This window comes from Tinamus guttatus, unplaced genomic scaffold (genome assembly GCF_059628265.1).
Source record: "Tinamus guttatus ecotype Peru unplaced genomic scaffold, ASM5962826v1 Tinamus_guttatus_pri_ptg000098l, whole genome shotgun sequence".
In the NCBI taxonomy this organism is placed as follows: Eukaryota; Metazoa; Chordata; class Aves; order Tinamiformes; family Tinamidae; genus Tinamus; species Tinamus guttatus.
The window spans coordinates 792,077-815,493 of NW_028288632.1; the positions used below are offsets into that span (position 1 = coordinate 792,077).

A 23,417-nucleotide genomic window follows, 5' to 3' on the forward strand; every position below is an offset into this window, starting at 1 on the left:
CGTCGGGCTTAGCGCTACCGGGAGGTCCTTTCCGTCAGACCTAGCCCTTTCCGTCGGGCTTAGCGCTACCGGGAGGTCCTTTCCGTCAGACCTAGCCCTTTCCGTCGGGCTTAGAGCTACCCGGAGGTCCTTTCCGTCAGACCTAGCCCTTTCCGTCGGGCTTAGCGCTACCGGGAGGTCCTTTCCTTCAGACCTAGCCCTTTCCGTCGGGCTTAGCGCTACCGGGAGGTCCTTTCCGTCAGACCTAGCCCTTTCCGTCGGGCTTAGCGCTACCCGGAGGTCCTTTCCGTCAGACCTAGCCCTTTCCGTCGGGCTTAGCGCTACCCGGAGGTCCTTTCCGTCAGACCTAGCCCTTTCCGTCGGGCTTAGCGCTACCGGGAGGTCCTTTCCGTCAGACCTAGTCCTTTCCGTCAGACTATAGCGCTACCGGGAGGTCCTTTCCGTCAGACCTAGCCCTTTCCGTCGGGCTTAGCGCTACCCGGAGGTCCTTTCCGTCAGACCTAGCCCTTTCTATCAGACCTAGTCCGTTATGTCAGACCCCTTGAGGACCCCCTCCTGGTCCTACCTGCGGATCCCCCGATCCGCTTCTCGTCTGTCTCCGGACAGTCTCGGGAACCCAATCAGTCGTCCGGTGCAGGCTGCTGTCGAAGGGAGTCGATCACCAAAAGCTATGGTGAGGCGCGCCGTCGACTCCAATCGCCGTCTGCCGTTCCTGGAAGGTGGAAGGATCCCGGACGAGCCCCCATTTGTGCGGAAAATCTCGCTGTCAAGAACTGAATGTCCAAAAAGGAGACAGAGGAGTCCTAAAACTTTATTCGAATAAAGGGAGAGTCCACCGGGCATATCCCTGTGGGGTCTCTCAAAATGCTGGGGGACGCAGCCCCGCTTTTATCCTAATTTCCCGACCGAGGGACGCCCTCTCCTTTTCCCCATTGGCCAAGGTACTCAGAAGTTACAGCCTTCCCGGCCCGCCTACACCGAACTCCGGCCTCCCGCCATCTGTTCTCACCTGAGCTCACCAACTCCTTTGTCCGCCTTGCTGAAGAATGTGGGGCAATTGCCCTATTTCCCTCCTTTGTAAAGGCCCCATCTCCTTGCAGATGGCTCTTTTTGTCCTTCTGGGCTCATGGCTCCACTCAGTCTCCCCTCCCTTTGTCCTGCTCTTCAGCCAAACTGTGGAGAAACCCCCTTATTGATGAATACAGAAACTTGAGCATTCCGCTCACATCTGTCTGTCACAGAAGCTTTGGCTCAGTCTGGGGAGTAGCTTCCACCTAAGAAATTGCTCTGTGCTTTGTCCCTCTCTCCTTTTTCTGGATTGGAGCCTTTCAGACCTGCCAGCTGACAGTTAGTTCCAGTTTGCCCCAGACTGGGTCTTTTAATCTGCACCTATTTGTCATGACAAGTGTGATGAACTGCCCTTCTGGGTCTGCAAAGTGCCCATTCTAGGAGGAAGAAAGGTCTAGCAGACAGTCCACACGTGGAAAAACAAAACAAACAAACGAACAAAAAACACAGAGTAGGCAATAATTTTAAAGAATACCTCCCCACACCCCCAAATTGCTGGAGATCAGGAGACCAACACAAAACGTGATGGGAGAGAAGGATGCTGAGCAGCCAGTCTAGAGCAGGACCTGATCTATGGTTGCATTTTGTGGTAACCCTCCCACAGGACACTGCTTAGGATATTTGTACCCAGCAGCAATGACTATTAAGAAACAACTTTCTACACATTAGGAGTTTTTAAAGCATTAACGGCTTAATGCAGCAAGAGGAAGACAAGCCACAAATGGCAGCAGCATAGAGAGTCAGGGAGGGAGATGGAGTGGGAGCTGCTCTGACCACTCTTCCTTTCTATGCTTGAAACTACTGCAATCACCACGTACTAAAACTGCCAAAATTTTTGGCCCTGGCCCTCGTCTGTTGTGCATCCCTGTGACCCTGTTGGCAACGCTGGCCTGAATTCCCTGTTCATAATATAGAGAGTGCAAGATGGGAATGAAGCTCAAGGGAACCAGCTCATCGCATTCACTGCTGACATGACAGCCTCCATGGCAAAGCAACACGACTACAGCTGCACGAAAGGGCAAACAGCTTGCTGCTGCTGCCAGGAAGCACACGAGTCCTCCGCAGATATGGCAGAGCCCAATCTTCTGTGCTAGCTGCACTTGCTGTTGAAAATACCTCTCACCGCTCTCTGTGACGTTGTGCGGTGATGCATCAGGGAGTGCCCACTGTGAGCTCTGGTGCTGGCCTCCCAGAGGACTGGTGCCCTGTGGTTGCACTCTTATGAGCTGGCTCCTACAAGAAACATTTTCTTTCATTGTAGAAAGGAAATGACACATTGTAGTGTCATTGTAGTGAGGATAATGCCTACTGAAATTGTTACCCCAGATGTCCTAATACTTACCATTTCCATCAGTCTTTAAATGTGCTGCATTGAAGTTGCCTGGATATCCCATAAGGAGAAACACCTTATTTTCTATCACAGAGGTGGGAATCAGGCAGCCCACCAGCCTACCTGCAAAGGACTCACTGTCCCCTCCCCTGCACACTCCCTACTACACTTGGCCTTCTGCAGTCTGTCTCCAGACTGGCTTCTCACTGCTCATTGCAGAATGCTTTATACCTGATGTGGCAAATGCAACTGCAGGGCTGTCAGGCCCCCAGGCAGGTGCCAGCTCCAGAGGAGCAGGGGTGAGGTTGCTTGGGCATGTACCAGAAGTTTGAGTTTTGATGAACTCAGTGTTCTGGGAAGGAGTGAGCCATCATCAAGCAACATTAACTCTGTGTTAACAAAGGGTTTTGTCATTGAGTTTAAACTTAAGGACAACGCTGGCACAAGAATAAATTATCACAGGCTGGGTCATGAATACACTGAGGCTCGAAATTAGAAGGAACTTCTTACCCAGCAGTGCGAGGATCTGGAACATCCTTTGAATAGCAGCAGTGAGGAAAGGAGAGTGAGCTTGGATTGAGACTGGAGTCAGGAAGTGTCTGAGCTGGAGTATGCAATGGGATGCCTGTCATCATCTGGCTGTCAGTCCTCTCTTATGTAATTGCAGGACGTTTTCATAACATCTTTGCTCTTAATGCAGCACAAGCCAAGAAGGACGCCTCAGGCTTGCCTGGGAGTGGTGCTAAGTGTTTGGGTCTGTGGGAAGGGTGCCCAAGAGAGGCTGCAGAGTGCTACAGGGCTGTAATTATCCAGGGATCACAGACGCCTCCTGGGGAAGTACTATGAGCAGAGAGCTAGCAGAGGCAGTGGAGAAAACCATATGTGACAGTCAGGGTCAGGCCCATGCACCTCGGGTGACAAGGCTTCTTGTAGATCCTACAGGATTTTTTGATGTAGAATGCATGGCGACATCAGGATGTAGGATTCAGGACTGCAGGATTCATGCCGCAACCCAGGAGAGCGGGCAGCTTTGCGAACTGGGTGCCCGTGGGCTCTAAGGCAGTCCTGTTCGCCCATGTGCAGCCCCAACCCCACGCAGCTCTGTGGGGGGCCAGCCAGCCCAGGAGCCACATCCCGAGAGCTCCGAGCCGTGAGGGGCAGGCTGGGGCGCTGCAACAAGGGGACACCCTGGGAGCCAGGAGAAGGGCACCTGTCATTCTCCTGGTGCAGCTCGAGCTGGACGTGCCCCTGCACGCTGGAGCGAATCGGCAGCGTGTCTCCCAGCAGCACCTCCTGCCTTGCTCTCTGCACAGGCGGAGACCAGCCTGGCACCTGCAGCCCTGCGAAACAGCATGTGGCTCCTGCTCACCCCAGACTGTGCTGTACCAGCTGCACTCAGTTATCCAAAGCAGAAATCCTTCCATGAAATAAAATATTCCAGTGCCAAGTCTCAATGGATTATACAGGCTGGGGATAAAATGGGAGTTACAGCAAATTATGTGGCTGTTTCTTTTTCCTTTCTTTCTTTTTTTTTTTTTTTAGAAGATTAAGCTGTCACTGAAGTGACCTCTACGTCTTCCTCACTGGTGAAAGTTAGGGGTGTCAAGCCTAGCTGCTGACTCATAGGCAAGAAGAAGAAGAAAGGGAAAATTAGCATGAGGAATGTTGCTGAAATGGGTTGCATGTGTTTAGTGATTAATCTATATAGTATACTGCTGTATGTGTTCTGGCGGCTGTGCTTTCTACGTATTTTAATGGAAAATGGAATCTGATCTTTTAAGAGAACGGGGCACCTGTATGTGGAGTCTGTATCTGCAGATCCACTACCATAGGAGACAGATCTTTAAGAAAAACTTTTCCAAGAAAGCAAGTTTAATTCCTGACATTACAGCACCAGTGCTTTTTCTTCTGAGCCTAGATGCTTTAGGACATTTTACTGAGCTAATGAGCCTGTGGATGGCAGATCACTGGTCAGAGTGTAGCCTGGCTCTGCAGGGATTAAAAAATCTCTCCCGGTGGGTGTATGTCTGCAGGCCCTTCTAGGACGTGCGTTTGGTTGGGTCTGTGTCCCATCTTCCTCCTTAAATATATGTTCCCTGACTGCAATAATTGGCAAACTCAGCAAGAGGCCTGGAAGGTGACCTTGAGCTAAACCATGTCACCTCCAGTGGATGTTGCCTCTGGATCAAGGCTGAGGCAGGCGCGGGAGGCTCGGGCTGCTGCTCCTGAGATAACTCAAAGGATCTGGGAGGATGGGTGGCTGCTCAATCTGAACAACAGCTCCAGAGCCAGAGCTGTGATCATACTCAAATTAATTGCAAATAAGCACAGTAACATAAGAAGCAATTTGCGTAAGACATCACATGGATTCGGATGCAATTTTGCATATTTTTTAAAAAAATACAATAACGCACAGCTTGGGTGGGTATGCGAAATCATTTGTGCAGCGATGCATGCAGAGAAACAACGTGCAATTATCACAGAAGTACAAAACAAGTGACAGCAACCGCCCAGTCTGCTCAGAAGCCAGGGGGGCCCTGCCTTTGTCCGCCCTCTGGACAGATGCTTGGATTTATGCTATCATTTCACACATGTGGCCTGCTTTTCCACCGGGCAGTTGCCCCTCTGGTACAGAGAAAGGATGGTGCTTGCTGTATCATGCCACTACTCACTCCTTCACATCTGCATCTTTGGCTTCATCTTTCATAGGTTCCAGAATGCCTGATGGGTCATTCTTTGTGGGTTACTACTGTGTTCCTCACTGAGCCTGAGGGATTCATCTCTCAGTATATGCCACTTTAAGTGATACTGCTCTTGCCTGTTGGGTGCAAAGACTACAGGCCTAAATACTAGCTCTGAAAGCCTGAGGACAGATGCTGACAGCCTGGTATTTGGTGGTCCCAGTGCTGTGAATGTCTGTAGATTAGATCACATAGTCCTCAAAGCCTAGAAAAAGTGGGCCGAACAATTTACCTTAAAAAAGGAAGGTGGCAAGAAAAGGCAAACGCATCCATTAAGTGGGAATCATCTTTCCAAGGGAACATCAGGAGGGCTGAGACCTTTCAACCTCCAGAATGCCCTTTCACCTCTTGGCCTACATTTCAGAGCAATCCTGCATTTCTGATGCATGGATATGACTTCAGTTTCTGTCCTCCCTGGAGCAGTAATTCTGAAATGTGAGCGCTGAGCCACGAGCTCATACGGTAGCGTCTGAGTCTCCCTCCTTCTTCACTGGACTGTGGGAGCAGCACCCAGGCACCTCGCAGTTCCCAGCCCCCACTTCACCTGCCTTCGGTCTTCATTTACCCATCTCTTTTTAAGGCCTCTAGCTCTAAATTTCCATCCTGATCTCTTTTTCTGAGCCTGTGTCCCCTTCCTGGCAAATCTCTTAATTGTAGCCACAGTCTCTGTTTCTGCTCACTCTCTCTTCACCCTGTCTTTTCCTGTCTTCTTGCATATTCCTCCCCCATCATCGCTTCTGTGTTAGAAGCCCTGACTGTGTTAGGCCGTTTGTTTCCCTTCGCTGTAATGCCTGGGCATCAGAAAAGAGCTGTCACCAAAAGCCTATTCTCAGTTCTGTTATTTCATCCCTGTCCTCCTCCTCAATATGGGAAAACCTCTCCCTCCACATTTGCTGCAGTCACAATTGCTGCACCATCTTAGTAGTTATCCACAAGCAAAGTGGACAACCCAAGTGGCTAAAAGTAACCCGCATTTGGCCAGGTCAGTCTTTTCCATCCTCCACTTTGCCATGGAAGCCCCGAGGCCAAGCAAAAGAGAAATCTCATTATAGAGGAGTGAATAACGCCTCTGCGCCTCTTCTTACAGTTTCTGCTGTGCATCCAGCAAACATGGGGTAATGCTAAGCTGAATCTCTGACCTCATTTGTGTGATATTTATTCACATGCAATATGTCACACAAGAAAGGAACTAGCAAAGCAGGAAAAAAAAAAACGCATTGGAAGGAAAGCATTTCAGGCTTAAATATCATCCTGGTGTGGCTGAATGGTTCCAAATCAATCTAAGCACTCTGGCACAAGCCTCTGCTATAGGTGTGTCTGACCATTGCACTGATGTTTTGGTTAGTGAACACATTCAGCTAGGCCCACATGTATTCACAGTGCACCGACTTGGCTAGATTGAGTCCCCTGCTACTAACAGAAGATACAGTTCACAGACTGACCCTTGGGTTAGGAGGGGCTTGGAAAGCTCCTACTTTCTGGGTCACTTTACCAAGGCTCAGATGATGCAAGGGAAGATCAGAGGGCTTATTCTGGCATCCTTCCTTAGGCAACCTAACTGGGAATTCAACCATCTCTTCCACCACAGCAGGCTGTAGTGCAAACTTGACCAGTGCCTGCTGTAGACATTAAACAACGTCCCTCTGGCATTCAGAAAATGAGTCACCTTAGGCTTGTTTGTTGCACCCTCACAGAAGCTCTTCAGCCATCAAGGGACCTGGGGCCTCAAACTAGACTGGCTGCCCTAAAGCAGCTTCTTTGCTGTCACTGGAGCTCTAATCAGGAGCCACAGAGATGCAGGGCAGATCCCCAGGGCAGAGAATGGCACATGTTTCCCTGCCACCTTCCTCATGGGGATTGATGTGAAAATGAAGATGGGTTTGCTTGTACTCTGTCACTTCCTGAGCACGCTGGGCTCTGGATAAGTGTGGAAGGCATCACTGAATCGTCTGTTATTCACTGGGCATGATGTGCGCTAAGAGACACAGCAGCCCTCAATAGAGGCTCGGTTCTGCCTCTGAGGATCAAAGCAGGAGTGAGCCAAGCAAACAACTCTGTTCCATTATACAACACCAAAATGAGTGGCTGCTTGTTTAGGGATTATTCTTCTTGGCAATTCACATTTTTGCATTGCTCCTAAATAAACTGCCACCTACAAAGTCACATCCCTTCCACAGGGTGCAGGAGGCATTCCTAACTTAAGCTGGCCTCCTTGCGCCTAGGCTTATACCTGAAGGAGCACAGCTCATCCAAAGCTGCCCTACCCAAATACACTGCAGGCCCATGCAGCTCAGGGAAGCCCAGCAGCTCCGCAGGTGCTTTTCCATCATCATCCTGGTGCCTGCAACCTTGGGCCACTTCTCTCATAGAGCATATTGCAAACACGAAATGGCAATAACCATCAGGAGCAGGCACACAGATGAGAGCAGAGCCAGAGTGCATGGAGCCCAGGAAGGCCAATACTAGAAAAGTTCCTTGTTCTCAAGGGACCTGGAGAAGATGTGTAGAGGCCTCCAGAAGATCAGGAGGAGGCACGTTGTCCCCTGCTTCAGCACCCTGCAGCCCCTGCCCGTTACCTGCAGGTGCAGCTCCCACTAGCAGCAAGGACAGGCCCAGGGACAGCTGTGACTGAACACTTGGTTCCTTGAGTGAGCAGAGGCCTGAAGAAAGGAGATCCGCCCCACTCTGACAGAAGCACCAGGAAAATATTTGGGGAGAGAGAAAGAGCATGATGCTATTTCCAGAGGAGGCAAGGGAATGCTCTAGCTCACTGCCAAGCATCTGTATTGACAGCCACATCCAGTAGGCAGTTGCCCGTTTGTTTTTTTTTTTTTTTTTATAGTGGGACAGTGTGTTGCAGGTTAGAGAAGGCACTTAGCTGGGGAGAATTCCAGCTTTGGGAGCCACTTTGATTACTTCTTTCTAAAATATTCTCTTTCACAGGAAATCACAGGGGTCAGCAATAATTTGTGCTTGTTTGTAAGACCCTTGCTGGAGTGATTTCCATGTATTTTGATGTGGTTGTATAGTTTTTATGTGTTCTTATTTGATTTAATCGTTCCCATTGATTCCTTCCACCTCCTCTGCCAATGTTCAATGCGCTTCTCTGCTTTAGTATCTTATTTGAGAGCGAGAAGGAAAATGGATGTGTAGGGAAGGAGGCAGGTCTGGGAGCAGGTTGCAAGTCAGCATGAACAGGTAGTCAAGAGGGACAGATCAAGGAGTGGTCATGGAAAGGGATTGCGCCAGACACGTGATGTGTCAGGAAGCCAGAAGAAAAAGGAGCAACTCACAGCTTCTCCTTTGAGTCAGGGAGCAAGTCCTGGTGGAGAAAAGGAGGATTTCACTGAGTGCCTGCAGCCTCTGCCTCTGCTGAGAGCACTCCGAAGAAAACGCATCTGATGACAGAGAACCTAGCAGTAAGACCTGAAGCGGTGGCTAGGAGCAGATGAGGTTTGTATAAGATGTTTTGCTGTCCTGACATGTTTATGAGTCTTTAATTTCAGCACCATAAGAATCTATCACGTGTTTAGTGAAGTCTTTCTTGCCTGCCCAGCTCGAGAGCCTCCTTGTGTAATTAACTGACAAGATTGCCCTGGAAGAAGGGTCTGACAAGCTGTTTATAACAACAGGCATGAAGGGACTTCCTCCTCCCACACTCTGCACAGAAGCAAAATAGATGTCATTCCTCCTCTTGTGAGCACAGGCCCTGGGACAGCCATCTCAGGCCCGTGACTGCTCGTTGAGGGGCCTAGGGCTACCTCCAGCCCAGACAGGCCATGAGCAGTGAGCAAGTGCCGTTCGGAGGGAGGCCAGCCCTGCCGTGGTGCCGGGTGTGGGCTCAACCCCGAGGGACTTCACATTATCAGCAGAGCACCCACTTCCCATTCCCAGTGGGATGTGGCCCCTATGCAGGGATACATCTGCCTTCTGCAGTGGGCAGATACTCAAGGGACCTGGAGAAGATGTGTAGAGGCCTCCAGAAGATCAGGAGGAGGTATCTTGGCCCCTGCTTCAGCACCCTGCAGCCCCTGCCCGTTACCTGCAGGTGCAGCTCCCACTAGCAGCAAGGACAGGCCCTGGGACAGCTGTGACTGAACACTTGGTTCCTTGAGTGAGCAGAGGCCTGAAGAAAGGAGATCCGCCCCCCTCTAACAGAAGCACCAGGAAAATATTTGGGGAGAGAGAAAGAGCATGATGCTATTTCCAGTAAGACATGGCTTAGGAAGGGGTGTCAGGCTTGCTCCATGCCCCTTCCCGCAGGCAGAGCCCCTGGGACAGTGTCTGAAGCTCAGTCTAGGCTGGAGAGCCTGGCCCTTCCTCCAGCAGGAGAGGAGCAGGATGTCTCCAGTACCTAGCAGGATTCAGACGGTGAGTGGGCAGGGGAGCCATTCCCAGTGTTTGGTAATCCTCATGCAATTGCCAGGGAACATAGCCTTTAAAATCCGCGACAGTGTCTGCTGCCGGTCTGTAGCGTCTCCCTACTTGCCCACCCCTGTGCTGATCGCTGCCAGTGCTCGTGAAGTGGGGGAGTTATGGGAGACAAGGATGCTTAATTGCAGAGCAGCCCTGGAAACCAGCAGCAGCAGCAGCACCGTGTGTGTGGCCAGGAGGGGAGGCAGCAGGGCTGTAAATAGAAAACGCGGAGGCAGCCGCGGGGAACAGAGAGAAGGAGGTTTCTGCTCCTGCATCTCTCTGCCTCCCTCCCTTTGCTTCAGCTTCTCTCACCTCTCACGGCTCTCCTGGCACCCAGCATGAACCAACATGCTACGTGCAGACCCTTAGCATGGCCTGGAAACAGCAACTCCAGTGCCAAAACAGCCGGCCAGGGCTGGGAAGGTGGTACATGAGGCCCCAGCAGCCTTCTCACACAGGGAATGCCTCCCATGGAAAGCTGTGAGGAGACCTTACGGCCTCATCAGCCTGCGAGGAGACCAAGGTGAGGCAGACACAGGACCAAACTGTCCTCTCTAGCTACCTGGACCATGCCACAGGATGCCAAGTGGTTAAGCCCCAATCACTCTGCAGTGTCCATAGAAGGAAGTTCTTCTCCCACCCTTGACCTCTCCATTATGGCCTCTTCTAAGCAGCAAAACCTCAGTTTTCAGTATTTTGCAAAGGTTTATTTAAAAATGTTGAAACTAACATCCCACAAGAATTGAATATTTCACCACAAGGAGAAGAGAAATCCTACAAAAATATATATCACAACTCACGAGGGCAGGGGAAGGAGAAAAGCGAGACTGAGCAGGGACTGAGGAAGCAGAGAGACAGGATGGGAGCAGTGGCAAAACAAGACAGAATGGCAAAGAGAGAACAAGAAGGGAGTAGAGAGAGCAAAACAGTAGGAGGGCAGAGATAACTGTGAGAGAGGCTGATACAGGATAGGACGGGGATGCTGGAATACAGTGGGAACGATAGGGAAAAGAGTGGAGAGCTGGCAGACGGCAAAAGAAGCAGGGGCCCCTCTCTCGTCTTGCCAAGGCAGGGCCAGGAGTACAGTAGACATCAACTGGGGTGCGATAAGGGAGCTGGAGTTTAGCCCAGGGCTTCTGTGCTGCAGGATTCAGCTCCAAGGCTGTGCCGCTGACTCGGCGTTCCAAGTGAGATGCAAAAACTACGGTTTAATTCAGAACAAGGTGATCGCATGTTTCTTCTGGGAACAAAATATTCCTTTCCTAGCATTTTTCTGTAACAACAAGGAAATTGGGAATGGAAGGGCCAGATTTACAAGGGCACTTGGGTGCCGTTGAAGAAGAGGTAGATAGCCCTCTCTGAAGAGATAGGATGCTTGGATGGATTTAAGTCCCTGTGAACGGAACCAGAGGAGAGGTGTAGAAGTATGTTGGTGGTCTGCTCCCTTGCCTGCCAATCACAACAAGCCAAACGAGAAAGCGCAGGCAGGATCCGGCCTTGTAGCTCTCCTGGGTAAACAGAGAGAGAAGGTAAAGTTCCTGCTCCAAAGCAATAAAGATCAGAACAGAGAGACTGTTCCCCACATCTCTCTTCTTTCCCTCTGTGGTCACAGAGGGACCACTCTCTTGTCCCCTTTTGGAGTTCAGCACAGAAACAGTTCATTTCAGCTCACCCAGTTCACTTGGATATTTCATTGGCCAGAAGTATTTGACAGGCTCAGCCCAACTTTTCAAACACTTTTAGTTCTTGCCCTGTCCTGCTTTCTCTCACATGGGGAAAGTAACTCATATATTTCACAAGTCATCTGGAAGACAAGAAAACCTGACAGCTTCCAACTGAGAAGGTGCTGGCCTCTTTGCTCTGGCTTTGTACTCTGTGCTGTCAACCTGTCCACATGCGAATCTCATGGTATATTAGCTTGGACCAGGGAAGAATACTGCAGGTGTGCTTGGGCTGCATTTTACATACATGAAGAATGCATGGAGAAAACAAATTCTGTGACATTATTTATTGATTGGAAGAAACTTGTGTGTCCAAACATGTTTTGAATGTTTTGTTCTAGTCAGAAAATGCAGCAATGAAAGTTTGGGCAGGACAGTAGACTTGATTCCCATATCTAACCTATTTCACGTGAGAGAGTGAAGGACTGTCTTAAAAATATACTTGCCTAGAAAAATAAATGGCTTGGAAAAGATGTTCATTATATCCAATCTTCTACCACTGTAGAAGCTTTCTCTACTGCATTTTCCAGCTTCCCCTTTACCACAGTATCTTTGAGTGGCTTCACTCTCTGGTGATGCTTTTAATTGAGAGACACACACATCAAAAGAAAATAGAACGTTAAAATCTGTTTTGTTTGCAAAGTTTACAAAAGTCTGACCGCCAGAGCTCAGGGTTTCCCTGCAGTAAGTGTTGGGATGTGTTACCGCTGTGCAACCTGCAATGCCTTACTGCTTTCTTATAGAGCTTCTCTCCATGCAGCATGTAAAAAGGTGGAGAGGAAAAGTCCAAGGACAGCCCTTAGAGGTGGTAGAATCTAGACTCTGGCCTTGTTTCAACAAATGATCCTGATCAAAGCACAATCTAATTAATCTGGTCTGAAAAATTATTTAAGCCTGTTTAAGACATTACATTGTTAACTGCCAGCAATAAACTATGCAGCCTTTTGCAGGCTGTGTGCAGATGTCCTTTTGCAGCTCTGGTTGTGCTAGTGTTAGGGGGAAAAACCCCAGCATGCCCTCAGCTGAAGAGGCAGTGATGGGCAGGGCAATGGGCAGCAGTAGCTGTCTGCCCAGGTGCTTGTGGAACATCTGTCCATGCCTAGCTTGAATGTCCACCCAAAGTCTCGAGTGAAAAAAGGAAAAGGCTCAGTAGTCGGTCAGCCTATCCTTAGGCAATAATAACCCCTGCTGTACGCAGGAATTTAAACTGTGCTTAGGCTAGAGACCTCCAGAGTCCTTTGTCCTTTTCCACCTACGTCTTTCTAACATTCTGTGATTCTAATAAACCTGTAATTTTATTAGACCTGTCATTTTCTCCAAATCTCTACTGTTTTTTCTCTGGGAAGCTTATGGAAATTTACACTCTTATTTAAATGTCCTTCATGGTGAGTCAGATGGCACCTGAGATCACCTGTATAAATGTGTAGACCCAACCCTCTCATGCAACTCCCTGTGCTTTGCTCTATAAAGAATATGCGTACACTGTGGAGGTAAAGAATGAATAGGCCGTTCCTTTTTCTCTGGGATAATGAATAATTATTTGTCATAGCCCTTGAATGGGACATCAGGTCCTTCAAACTGTGGGTGAGTTTCCTCTCTCCAGACATATCAGCCCAGCAGAAGGTGCAAGTGCAGTGTGAGGACACCTCAACTGAAGTCTCTTATCATTCAGTTCAGTGGCTGTCAACACAGCACCTGTGAATTATTTTGAAGGTGTCCACAAAAGCCAAGATAGGACAACTATTATCATCAAGCCGTAATCTGCTGTTTTCCATCCCTCAGAGAGATGTCTGTGGGTACATCTCAGCCTCGCAAGAGACTGAGATACACTGATCATGCTCACACAGGTAACTGCAGCACTGACAATGTAGCTGTGCAGTTCCACCCCATCACAGCCCTTAAGTATCTGCTGAAGCAACTGGTTTGCAACCATGCCTGTGCCATTGCACCTGCTGTCCAGCCAGCACAGCGTGATCAGGAAGGCTGCAACCCTGTGTCTGGCTGCAGTAAAGATATCCTCTCTTTCAAGTCCTTGTTTAGTTTTACCAGTTATCTCTCCAGTTTTACCAGGTAGCTCTCCAGCTGCGAGGCAGGTATGAGTGTCCCAGCAGTACGTGGCACCCCTCCGAATGTTCCCAGAGGTCATCGCCAAATTGCTCTTTGTCATCCAAAGTGCAGTGCTGCTTGTTGCCTGTTACATGGACATCTCAAGGCACTTCCCTACCCCCGACCACTGAAATCCAAGCTCCTAAAACCCAGCTACGTCTGCATGTCATACTTCAGCAGTGCTGGCAGTATTCCAGTGCACAGGATGCTTGCTAAATGACATGGGCTTCATCTCAGATTTTCCTAAAAACATCACCACAAAGCAGAGATAAAAACTTGCTGAAGGAGATAGAGGGGACCTGAAAGGGGGCGGGCTTCCAAGATATCAAAAGATTTGGAAAGTGAAAGAAACTTTTTTCCCAAGCTTAACTGGCAAGAAAAAGGGGAGGGAAGGAGGATTGGGGGTAAAAAAGAAACAAACAAAAAAAAAGGTAATTGAGAGCTGAAAGAGATACAGATTGATAAATAGAAAATAGGGGAATGTTAGGCAAAAAGAAAACAGAGAGATGTGAATATTTAAGGTAGGGAGCATGTTTCCTTCAAGGAAATGGGTTGATGAGGAGGGTCAGGTGTTGTGTAAGCCTCTTCTTTCCCATATTCACCCACTCTTGAGACCCTCCAGAAGCTCAAGGCTTTGGGAACAGAAGAACCTGCCACCACCTGGATCCCTGCTCAGGAAAGACTAAGCCCCAGCAGGGAATTCTGCAGCCGCTCAACTCCAGATGTTCACTTTAAAGCACACAACATGGAAAAGGACACACAGAGGGGTTTGGGCCCGCAGGGACAGGGGTATACCTTTCCACTTCCCCTATCCCAACGTCAGGCATGCACTGGTGGGAGAGTCACAGAGATCAAAGTAGGAGAGGGGCAGGAGAGGTTAAGCTTTCATAATATCAATAGCTCATCTCCCCTACCACCACCCCACTCTCTCACCATCCTGTCCTGCATAGAGGGGGTCCCCAACCTGCCTCCAGCAAGAGACTGAGGCCCTGCTTGTCCATTGCCCAGGTACGTCCTGGTTTGGTTGATAAGTTAGTGATGGTTGTGGTGGGCCATGGCACAAGGAGGTTGTTTTTTTCCTGGGGTAGCAGAGGCGACAGAAGTATGTGCTCCCCAGCTGTGAGAGGAGGGTGAGGGGAGCCAGCTGTGCTTCTCCCTTGCATTTCACAGGTTCACCAGTGGGATTCTGGGGGAAGAATGGAGTTGAAAAAGAATTAGAGATGGTAGCTGCTCATACTTCCACTGCCCTAGAGCCCCCATTAACCAATGCTGCTTTGTCCATACGGGCACTTCTCAGAGTCACCGCCTTGCCCTTCCTTCACCGGCGTTTCCCTTGCTCCCTTGCCACTCCCACACTCCCTTTCCCTCTCCAGCTTGCTGATATCCCTGAGGACACTTACCGATTGAGCTGGAAGGCAGCACTCTTCCCGTGGCCCCCCAGCTTCTCCATGCCCTCCTGGCCGTGTCTGCATTCCTCTGCCTCCGGTGTGGGGGCCAGCGAGTCACTGTAGGGCCCCAAAATGCTGACAGTGGTGGGGGACAGGTCCGTGAGGGGCTGCTGGCTCTCCTGCTGCCTGACCCCGCTCTGCTGCCCAGAGTGACGCCGGCGCTTCTGGTTACGGTCCCAGCTTTGGAGAAAGAGGAGCAGTGAGACACGGTACCTGTCCAGACATGCCTCAGCCCTCAGTGACAAAGGGTTTCACAGGACTCTGTCACACTCAGACTGGGGCTTGTTGGAGCCACGCACCAAACCTCCTGAGGGCTTATGGCACCAGATCTGCACCCCTACGTCTACGGCCTTCCTCCTCCAAAAAGGTACACAGCCCTCACACCTAAGGACACCAAGGGCGCTCTCAGAGTGTTAGTCGAAACAACATCTGTTTTCCCAAGCCTCACTCACCAGAACTTGAATATGATGCCAGTGGCAACCAGGACAATGATGATGGAGATGGTGATGGTGACGTAGAGTTGGGGGTCCACACCTGTGAGACGGAGGAGGGAAGGAGGGAACGTAAGAGACATGTCAATCCCTCGAGGAGGACAGCTACATAAGGGGACCCCCTTGCTGGGGCACTTCAGCTTGCACAGAAAGAGCTGTCCCTGTGAGGAGAGGGGCGAAAGAAGCAAAAAACAGATTTACCTTCACCCCGTGGTCCAAACAAGAAGGGGCGCAGCGTGGCTGGGGTCTCACGCAGGTTGAGGCCTGCGTTGTGCAGGAGCGAATGGGAGTTGGGCTGAGCTGTTGCCATCCCGTGTGGTGAAACGAAGGTGTAACCCAGTGGAGGGAAGCCTGGGTTGGCAGAGTTGGTGTCTCCTCCATCCTCATCCGATACTGTGGGGCCCCACACGATGGCCCAGGGATATTGGGAGGAGGGCATGCCATCCTCAAAACCGGATGGGGTGGCGGGACGGGCCCCCCCAGCCTGGCGCCTCAGCCGCACGACATGCCGCAGCTCTGCGCTCCGGGAGGGCAGGGCCCGCTGGCGCGGGAGGAGGAAGCGCAGATCCCTCTCCGGCAGTGAGATCCTGTCCCAGATGCAAATGGGCCGAGGGGCAGAGGGACTTCTACGGGCACAGAGAGGCCGAGTGGCCACGGAACCCCGAGAACGAAGAGACCAAACAGCAGGAAGAGGAAAGGCTGAGAGCAGAAGCAGGAAATGCCACAGCTGGAATGAGTGGATGCAGGAAACCAGTGGAAGCATCATGCTGTGGAGGGGAGAAGGAAAAAGAGAGTTATCCAAGATGTCTTTCCTCCTGAAAAGGCCAAGCTGGGAGTAGCTGAGAGCAGCCCCACCACCCACGCTCCTGTCTTGTTCTTGTGTTACTGGTTGACGTGGGAAGCTGTGAACCTACCAGGCACTGAGCTCCATCTTGGATGCAACAATGTCTTCGCTCAGCAAGGATCCTCTCTCATGGTCTTCACTGAGAGGCAAAAGAGAGAGAGAGATTTAACCGCATCCCTGTGACAACTGTTCAGCCACCTTGAAAACTTGACCCCAGCTAGCAGAGCAGTGCAGAGCCCTCACGCATGCACATCTGCCCTCCTTAGCCTGCTGTGCTCACGCACTCTCCTGTACAGAGACGCATCTCCCCCAAATGCCACACAGAAATGCACACATTGGCATATGCATATGAGAACAACTATCAGTCTCTAGGGCACATGTGCTGGGACACATGCACAGTCTCCTTGGAGACCCTCCTGTCCGAGAAGCAAGACAGGAGTTCAGCATTTTTGTTTGCTTATCGCTAGAACAAGTTGGAACCTTAATTCCTGGGTTTATTTATAGTGTAGAGCGTGTAATCTGTTTATTAAGAAAGATTCTCTTCATTGTGTGTCACAGCGAGGGAGAGAGAGGAGAAATACAAGAGTGATAAAGAAAGAAGACTGTGAAAGAGAGGATGAATCAGGGAGAAAAGTCCAGCCTCACTAAAGAATTTAAGACCAAAAATATGCTTATCAAATATTTAATATTTACATTTCTCTTGGCAAACATGGAATTACCTTCTCACACTCCCTGTTTTAGTGTCCTCTCCAGTGCTCCAGCCCTCTCTTTCTCCCCAGTTCTCTCTCACCTCCCATCCCTGAGTAGCGCTAGCAGCGCAGGTTAGCGCAGAACAGGAGCTGATTACCGAGGCTGGATTTCTGTGCTGGCCACACGCCACCCTCTGGCATCACAGTTAAGCTACAGCCAGGCTGCCCTTCATGCTGTCTGCCCCTTTCATTTGGCAGGGCACGGCACAGCCTCGGTCCTTCCCTGATGAGCTATTATGTGCCTGACCCAGGATTCTCGCCACCACAAAGACCTCATGCACGAAAAAATCATTCAAGATATTCAGCTTGTTCCTGCATTGTGAAAAGGAAAGCATGAACACCAGCAACCCACATCCCTGCCCTTCCACAGCTACTGTGATAGAGAAGAGGGGGTCCTTGGCCAGGGAAGTTCAGATGGGAGCCAACGCAAAGACCAAAAACGCTGTCAATGCCACGCTTGAGAAAACCGTGTTCTACCCTGAAGCACTCACAGCTCACAAGGAGTTACTACCATCCCCTCCTGCTTAACTCAAGTGATTAACTAAAGGGAAATGAACCCTGCAGCACCTTGTGAGGGAAGAGCGTGGTGCTTGCCATGGTTGGAGGGACCCACATCCCATAATGTACACCTGAGCAGATGGGTCAGGAGGAAGAACACCAACAGAACTGAGCAGCTGTCTGCTGCATTAACTGGAGATATTTTTAGTTTCTTTCTGTTAAATATTTAAACAAAGTTCACAGGAAAAGAGGAATCATCAGCTAATGTGCCCTGCCCTTCCCTCCAGGGCAAGATCAGTCTCTGGAGAAATCTTGATATGAAGATGAGGAGAAAGCAGCAGCTATTCTCAGCAGTTCTTTGTACTTTGCTCCTGAACCTCAAAGCCTTAGAGGGGACTCAGTAATAAAATGCATCTGTACAGAGAGGCAGCAGAAGGGAGCAAGTTTCTTTCAAAGCCAGAGGCTCCCCTGCGCTGACAAGATCTTGGCCATCTGGATTATGATCACGCTACTATGGAAGATCATGTCTGGTAATGCAAATCTGTGACAGAACTTCTTTTGGACTTTGGAAAAGGAGTGAATTCCAAGTGTCAGGATTCTCACCATGTGAATCCCTCAGCTCAGAGGCAAACAAATCACTGTGAGTGTTTACAAGTTGGCCTAGGGTGCCCATAGCCATGCCTGTAACTCCATACTGTACATTGGTTTCCCAACGTAAAGAGCCTGATGTGCTTGTGGTGTGGCATTATCAATTACAGCTGTGATTTCTGGAGATGTGGACTTTTGGCAGAGGAGCATGTGAATCCCACAGTGCCATATCTGAAATGGAAATTCACCATTTCAGGTGCAGGTAAAGCAGTGCTAATCCCTTGGGATAGCATTGTATGTTGGGTGCATGAGTGTAAGTGCTAGTGTTCCTCTTCACACAGATGACTTAGCTGGGAGAGACAAGCCCGGATGTAGCTACACAGTGCTGGGCTGCAAATCCCAGTGCTGATGAGCTGGGACACCCAGCTCTTTGCACTCTTGCTTGTTGGTATGAATTGCCTCACTAGTACCTTGAAAGAGAGCTTTTGCTGTGCTTCTGGTCTGAGATTGTGAACTCCAGCAACAGCAGCCTTGGTTAAGGATTTCTAGGGTTTAAAATGGGAAGAGGAATCTCTACAGAGCCAAATCATACATATAGTGCCTTTACAACTGCTATTCTGAATTTCAGCCTTCAAAGTAGGTTACGCCTGTAAGTGGATCTGAGGGGTAGGAGTAACCATTGTTGCTGGTCTCCTCATGTAGGCATCATGTTATAACGTCAACCTGAAAACCAAATGCAAATCTCAGAAACAAGACTTTTTTTTTCTTGCCTAGATCCTGCTGCAGATGGTGAAGAGAAACCCAAAAGCTGGCTCCAAATGAGCACAGGACTGAGACATGTAAGCATCAATCAGCATATTATCACTTGTTGGTCATATTGTGACTGGAGATTGAAAGCATGTCCTGGCACTGATACACCCAATCCTGTTTGGCACAGGAGCTGAGAGAAGCACAGAGGTGTCTCCCACAGCAGGAATACCAAGGAGGAGGAATTTGGACTCCGATTTGTCAGACAGGGAGCACTGGACTCTACCGTGCATGGAGGACTCATGAGCAAAGCAGAGCGTGGATGTGCCTGTGGATTGCCAGCAAAGCAGCAGATAAAACTTGTTTGGGGCACCCTGCAGTTACGCTCTGGCAGCTGGAATGCTGTCTTGGGCACAGGTCCTGCTGCATTTGAGGGCAGGTATAACAAATGCCCTTGATTCAGCCCTGTATAAAGATCCTGAACAAAACAGTAGACTTTGGGAGAGGATGAGGGGACTCAAATGCCCTTTTGACCTGGCGATATAAATCCTGACATCTCTGTACCCGTATTTCAGAGGCCTTTTTGTGTGGGAGCAGAGAATGGATTTCTGCACCAGTGCCATGGGGCACGGTCTTGCTTTCAGATCTGTTTCCCAGGGCTAGCTATGATAAGGACGGACAGGACTGCTCCCAGGGTTCAGATATGTGTATTTTCACTCCAGATACGGGGCCTTCAGCACAGTGTTCTGATGACCGGGTAGGCACAGATGAGAGTGTGAATGACAAAGCTATTTCCCCGGGGCCCTTCACTCAGATCAGTTTGTGAATCTTGGTGCTAGGAAGCTGGGAGGAGGAATTTCACTGCTCTTTGCTATCGCCCCCCACTTTGCTATATGCATCCCCACTATAGATCCACACTAGAGATCCCTGGGGCTAATCTATTAGGAACCGCTCACACTGCATTTGCAGGGTAGAAAAACAAATCACCCAGTAGCGGTGATCCAGCTGTGCTCCCTCCCTCTTTGTAAATCTCCTGCAGCCCAGAACTACTGCTGCTGGGACCTGAGAGAGCAGATCTTGGTAGCTGTGCCCCAAAGTGCACCAAGGGGGCTGGGAATTGACTTTGTAACTAAAGCCGAGGAGCAAAGCCTGCTGCATCCCTGATCTGAGCAGCGAGCATAGACTAGCCCGTGAATGTGACACCCAGAGCTCCAGAGTTCACATTCTCCCACGCTCTGGTGACGTCCTAAGGTCCGCTGCGGACAGCTCCTTCTCCATGCCCAGTCCTCATATCCCATGGTCCCAAAGATCAGTTCTATTCCGAATAAAAGCTATCATGAGAATAAAAGAGCTAAACTGCCAGCCGCGCGCAAGTGATACCAGCTCTGTAGCTCCCTCACATCAAATACAATCTGTAACCTTCTGTTACAAAATGCTGAAGTTTGACAAATTCAAATGAGGAACAATCCTATTAATAAAGAGGGTCACACACTAGAGCAATTTACCTAGGGAGGTGTATTCCCTGCTGCCTGAAGCCTTTATATGGCTATATTTCTAAAAAGACACACAATAGTTCAATCACAAGTTATGGGCTTGACGCAGGAAATGAAATTGGTGAAATTCTCTGGCCTGTGTTATGCTGTAGGTCAGACTAGATGATCAAAATGGTCCCTCTGGCCTTAAAATCTGAGAATCTCACAGCTTCCTTGATGCCTAGCAGAGATCAGCCTCTAACAGAGGAGCAATTCAGTGAAGCCAAACACACACAAGATGTGTCAACGAGGAGCAGGTAGTCTCCTTCCATCTGGGGATGTGAAGCGAGTTGCACCCGATCCCCTCTGACTCGCCTTGCAGATGAGGATCTATCTGTATTTTCACAACATCTCAGGCTTGGCTGCTGCGATACAGTGCCTCTAGGAATGAAGCCGTCTGCTCTCAGAGCGCTCCAGCTAGTTCTGAATGCAGCAGTCTGCTCACCGACTCAATCTGCCGCGAACGCATCACGGTGCATTTCTGTGCCCCACCTTAGCTCTCTCCTTTGAGCACGGAGTCCGGTTCAAGGTCTCCAAGCCAGTGTTCGGAGCCCAGCATGGGACGGGCCCCCGTGACCCAAGTGATCAATCACCTCTCCCTATGCAGTGATGACCTCACATGACAGATACGTTCCAGGGGAACAATGAAATTGCCAACCAGTTTGGGGAGAGGGGGAAGGGATGAAAGAAGGGTAAAGAGCCTTATGACCTGAGGAACAGAACATTCGCCGGAGCTGGGCCAAGATTACGAAACTTACTGCCAGCTGAAATAACGTTCGCCATTAGCAACCCCGCAGCACCGAGCTTCATGCAAATCCTTCCTTTGCCTGGCTCCCCCACAGCACTGATCCCACTCGAAATAGTAATAAAAAATCAAAACAAATCTGAGGAGGAGGATGCACCCTTCCTCACAGAAAGAGCGCATTAGATTGGCTGTCATTTTTAACTCCCTGCCAGCACTAGGGGCTTTGGTGACAGCCACCGACACGAGATTATAATCCGGGACCACGCAACCCAGCAGCTATCTCCAAGCACTGAGCGGCCTGAGCTCAGGCACCAGCAGCGAGACCCACATGCACTGTCTGATGTCTCGGTGCAGCACCCCCTGTCTATCTTTTCCTTGGCGGCCAGGACATCCTGGCGTTTGTGGTCAAAGGCGCAGAGATGCTGTCATTCCTGATTTTGTAGCACGAATCTCAGTGCTGGTGGAAAGGGGTTATACATCTTTCTGTATCGAGGACGGGAGAGAAGGGGAGAATCCCAGAGCAGTTGTCCCTGGGAGGCAAGTCCACTGCCCTGCCGTGAGGCGGGACAGCTGGGAGGCTGAAATCCAAATGCTGACATTTGGGGCTGGATTTGGCAGTCTAAATGGTGGCTCAGCTCATGCTGCTCTTCTTGGTGTCCGAGCCTGCAAAGGCTGGTGCTGGCGCCCAGGGGAATTGCTTGGGACCCCTATGGGACTAACAGTGCTCACTAAGGGCTAGTGCAAGAGGCTGCAGATCTTGCCATGTTTGGTGACTGCCAATGGGAATTCCTGTCCCAGGGCATCAGGGCAAGTGCTTATGAGCGGGGTACGGGAAACCTAGACTAGTGCTTGGGGGCATGATCCAAGGCTGGAAGGACGATGGTATCCACAGACGGGGACATTTCCAGGGATGGACGTGCAAGCCCCACCACCAGCGCTCAGAGCCAACATCTCCCTGCACCGGGGGGCTGTGCAGCCCCCTTCCAGCCTGCGCTCTGGGGCGCGGGTCCCCCGCCATCTAGTGCCTACCTGCAATACATGTCACAAGCCTGCCCTTCTATCTCTCAGTTTCCTACTGTTCCTGGGCATCCAAGTGCTTCAGGTGCTGAATCCTCACATCTGAACAGCTCTCCATTACGTGGTGCACCCTTGGCTAGACAGGAGGAGGGACTGACCCTTCCGTTTCCTTTCTCCAGCTGCACCAATTTGGCTGAAGTCGCCTTGCTCAGCCCAGGCTCCAGGGCTCCAGCACAACAGGTCTGTGGTGGAGCCAGGAGCTGGGGGACAAGAGACAGCAGTGCCTGGGATGCGCTTCCCAGGCAGCCCCCTGGGATGCCCTGCCTCAGAGTGAAGGAGGAGGAGAGGGCTGGGAGGAAGGAGGCAGCCTGCTGGAGGGAGAGCTGGGCGCCCATGCGGGGAGGGCAAAGAAAAAGGGGCAGAAAGGACACAGGGAAGGAGACGGGGAGAGATGACTTGTAGCTGGGCACGCGTCCCTCCCTGCCCCTCGTCCGTGCAGCCCCATCCCTGCAGCGCCTCAAGCCCGGGGCGAGAGGCTGAACTTACCTTGCGAGGAGATGAATGGGGCAGAGCCAGGGCGGTGGGAAGCAGGGCTGGGGCAGCAAAGCCGCCGCCAACGGTGCTTCTCATGGCCAGGACTAAGGAAGGAGAGGAGGAGGAGGAGGAGAAGGAGGAGGAGGAGGAGGAGGAAGCCTCGATGAGGCTGAGCCCTGGCTGAGCTATGAGAGAGAGAGATGCCTTGAAATAAACAGCTGCCGAGGACTGGTCCAGCCCCTCTTCCTCTCTCCCCCCGTCTCCGTCTCCCTCGCTTGCTGCCTCCCGTTAACCCCATGGCTGCTGGCGCGGCCGCCTCCGTCGCGCCGAGGCTGCCGCGGCCCGAGGGGTGCCCGGCGGGGGGCGCGGGGGCGGCAGCCCCGCGGGGGCTTCGCCTCGTGCGCGCGGCCCCCGCCGGTGCCCGGTGCCGGCGCCCTCCCCGCCCCTACGCCGCGCTGCCCGCGGCCCCCGCGCCACCCGCCGGACCTGCGTCCCCGGCGCGGGCTGGCGGCTCCTGCGCCTCGCTCCCGTCTTGCCGGTTATTTCGGGATCTTCGCAGGAAGCGATTAGGTTGCTATGGAGAGCGGTGTCTCCAAGGGACCCGCCGCCCGGGCTCTCCCGTGAGCCGGTGAACGCCGCCCCGCGGCGGCTCTGCCCCCCGGGACCCGCTCCCGCCGCGGGCTCGGCGCCCGCCCTGCCCGCAGCCGCGGCCCCCGCACGCGGCTCCCCCGCTCGCCGGGGCACGCGCCGAGCCGCCGAGGGGGCCCCCCGCGGCGCCGCTACTCCCCTTCCACCTCGGGCCGCGTCCGCGCAGCGCAGCCGGCGGCGTCGGGGGACGGCGG

At 51.3% G+C, this 23,417-nt stretch overlaps 1 protein-coding gene across 2 annotated transcripts; it reads right to left on the reverse strand.

Moving 5' to 3' along the window:
• Positions 1–13,950: 13,950 nt before the first annotated feature.
• PIANP (PILR alpha associated neural protein) lies at positions 13,951–23,198 on the reverse strand. Of its 2 annotated transcripts, XM_088520786.1 has the most exons (7): positions 23,062–23,198; positions 22,588–22,755; positions 16,236–16,304; positions 15,523–16,088; positions 15,283–15,364; positions 14,783–15,010; positions 13,951–14,568 (listed from the first exon to the last, which is right to left on the reverse strand). In XM_088520786.1, the coding sequence occupies exons 3-7, from the start codon at positions 16,250–16,252 to the stop codon at positions 14,547–14,549; spliced, it is 915 nt and encodes a 304-aa protein (XP_088376912.1). In that variant the 5' UTR covers positions 16,253–16,304; positions 22,588–22,755; positions 23,062–23,198; the 3' UTR covers positions 13,951–14,546. The 2 variants fall into 2 exon arrangements, with proteins under 2 accessions (XP_088376912.1, XP_088376911.1); XM_088520785.1 differs by lacking the exon at positions 23,062–23,198 and having other exon boundaries at positions 22,588–22,873.
• Positions 23,199–23,417: the final 219 nt, after the last annotated feature.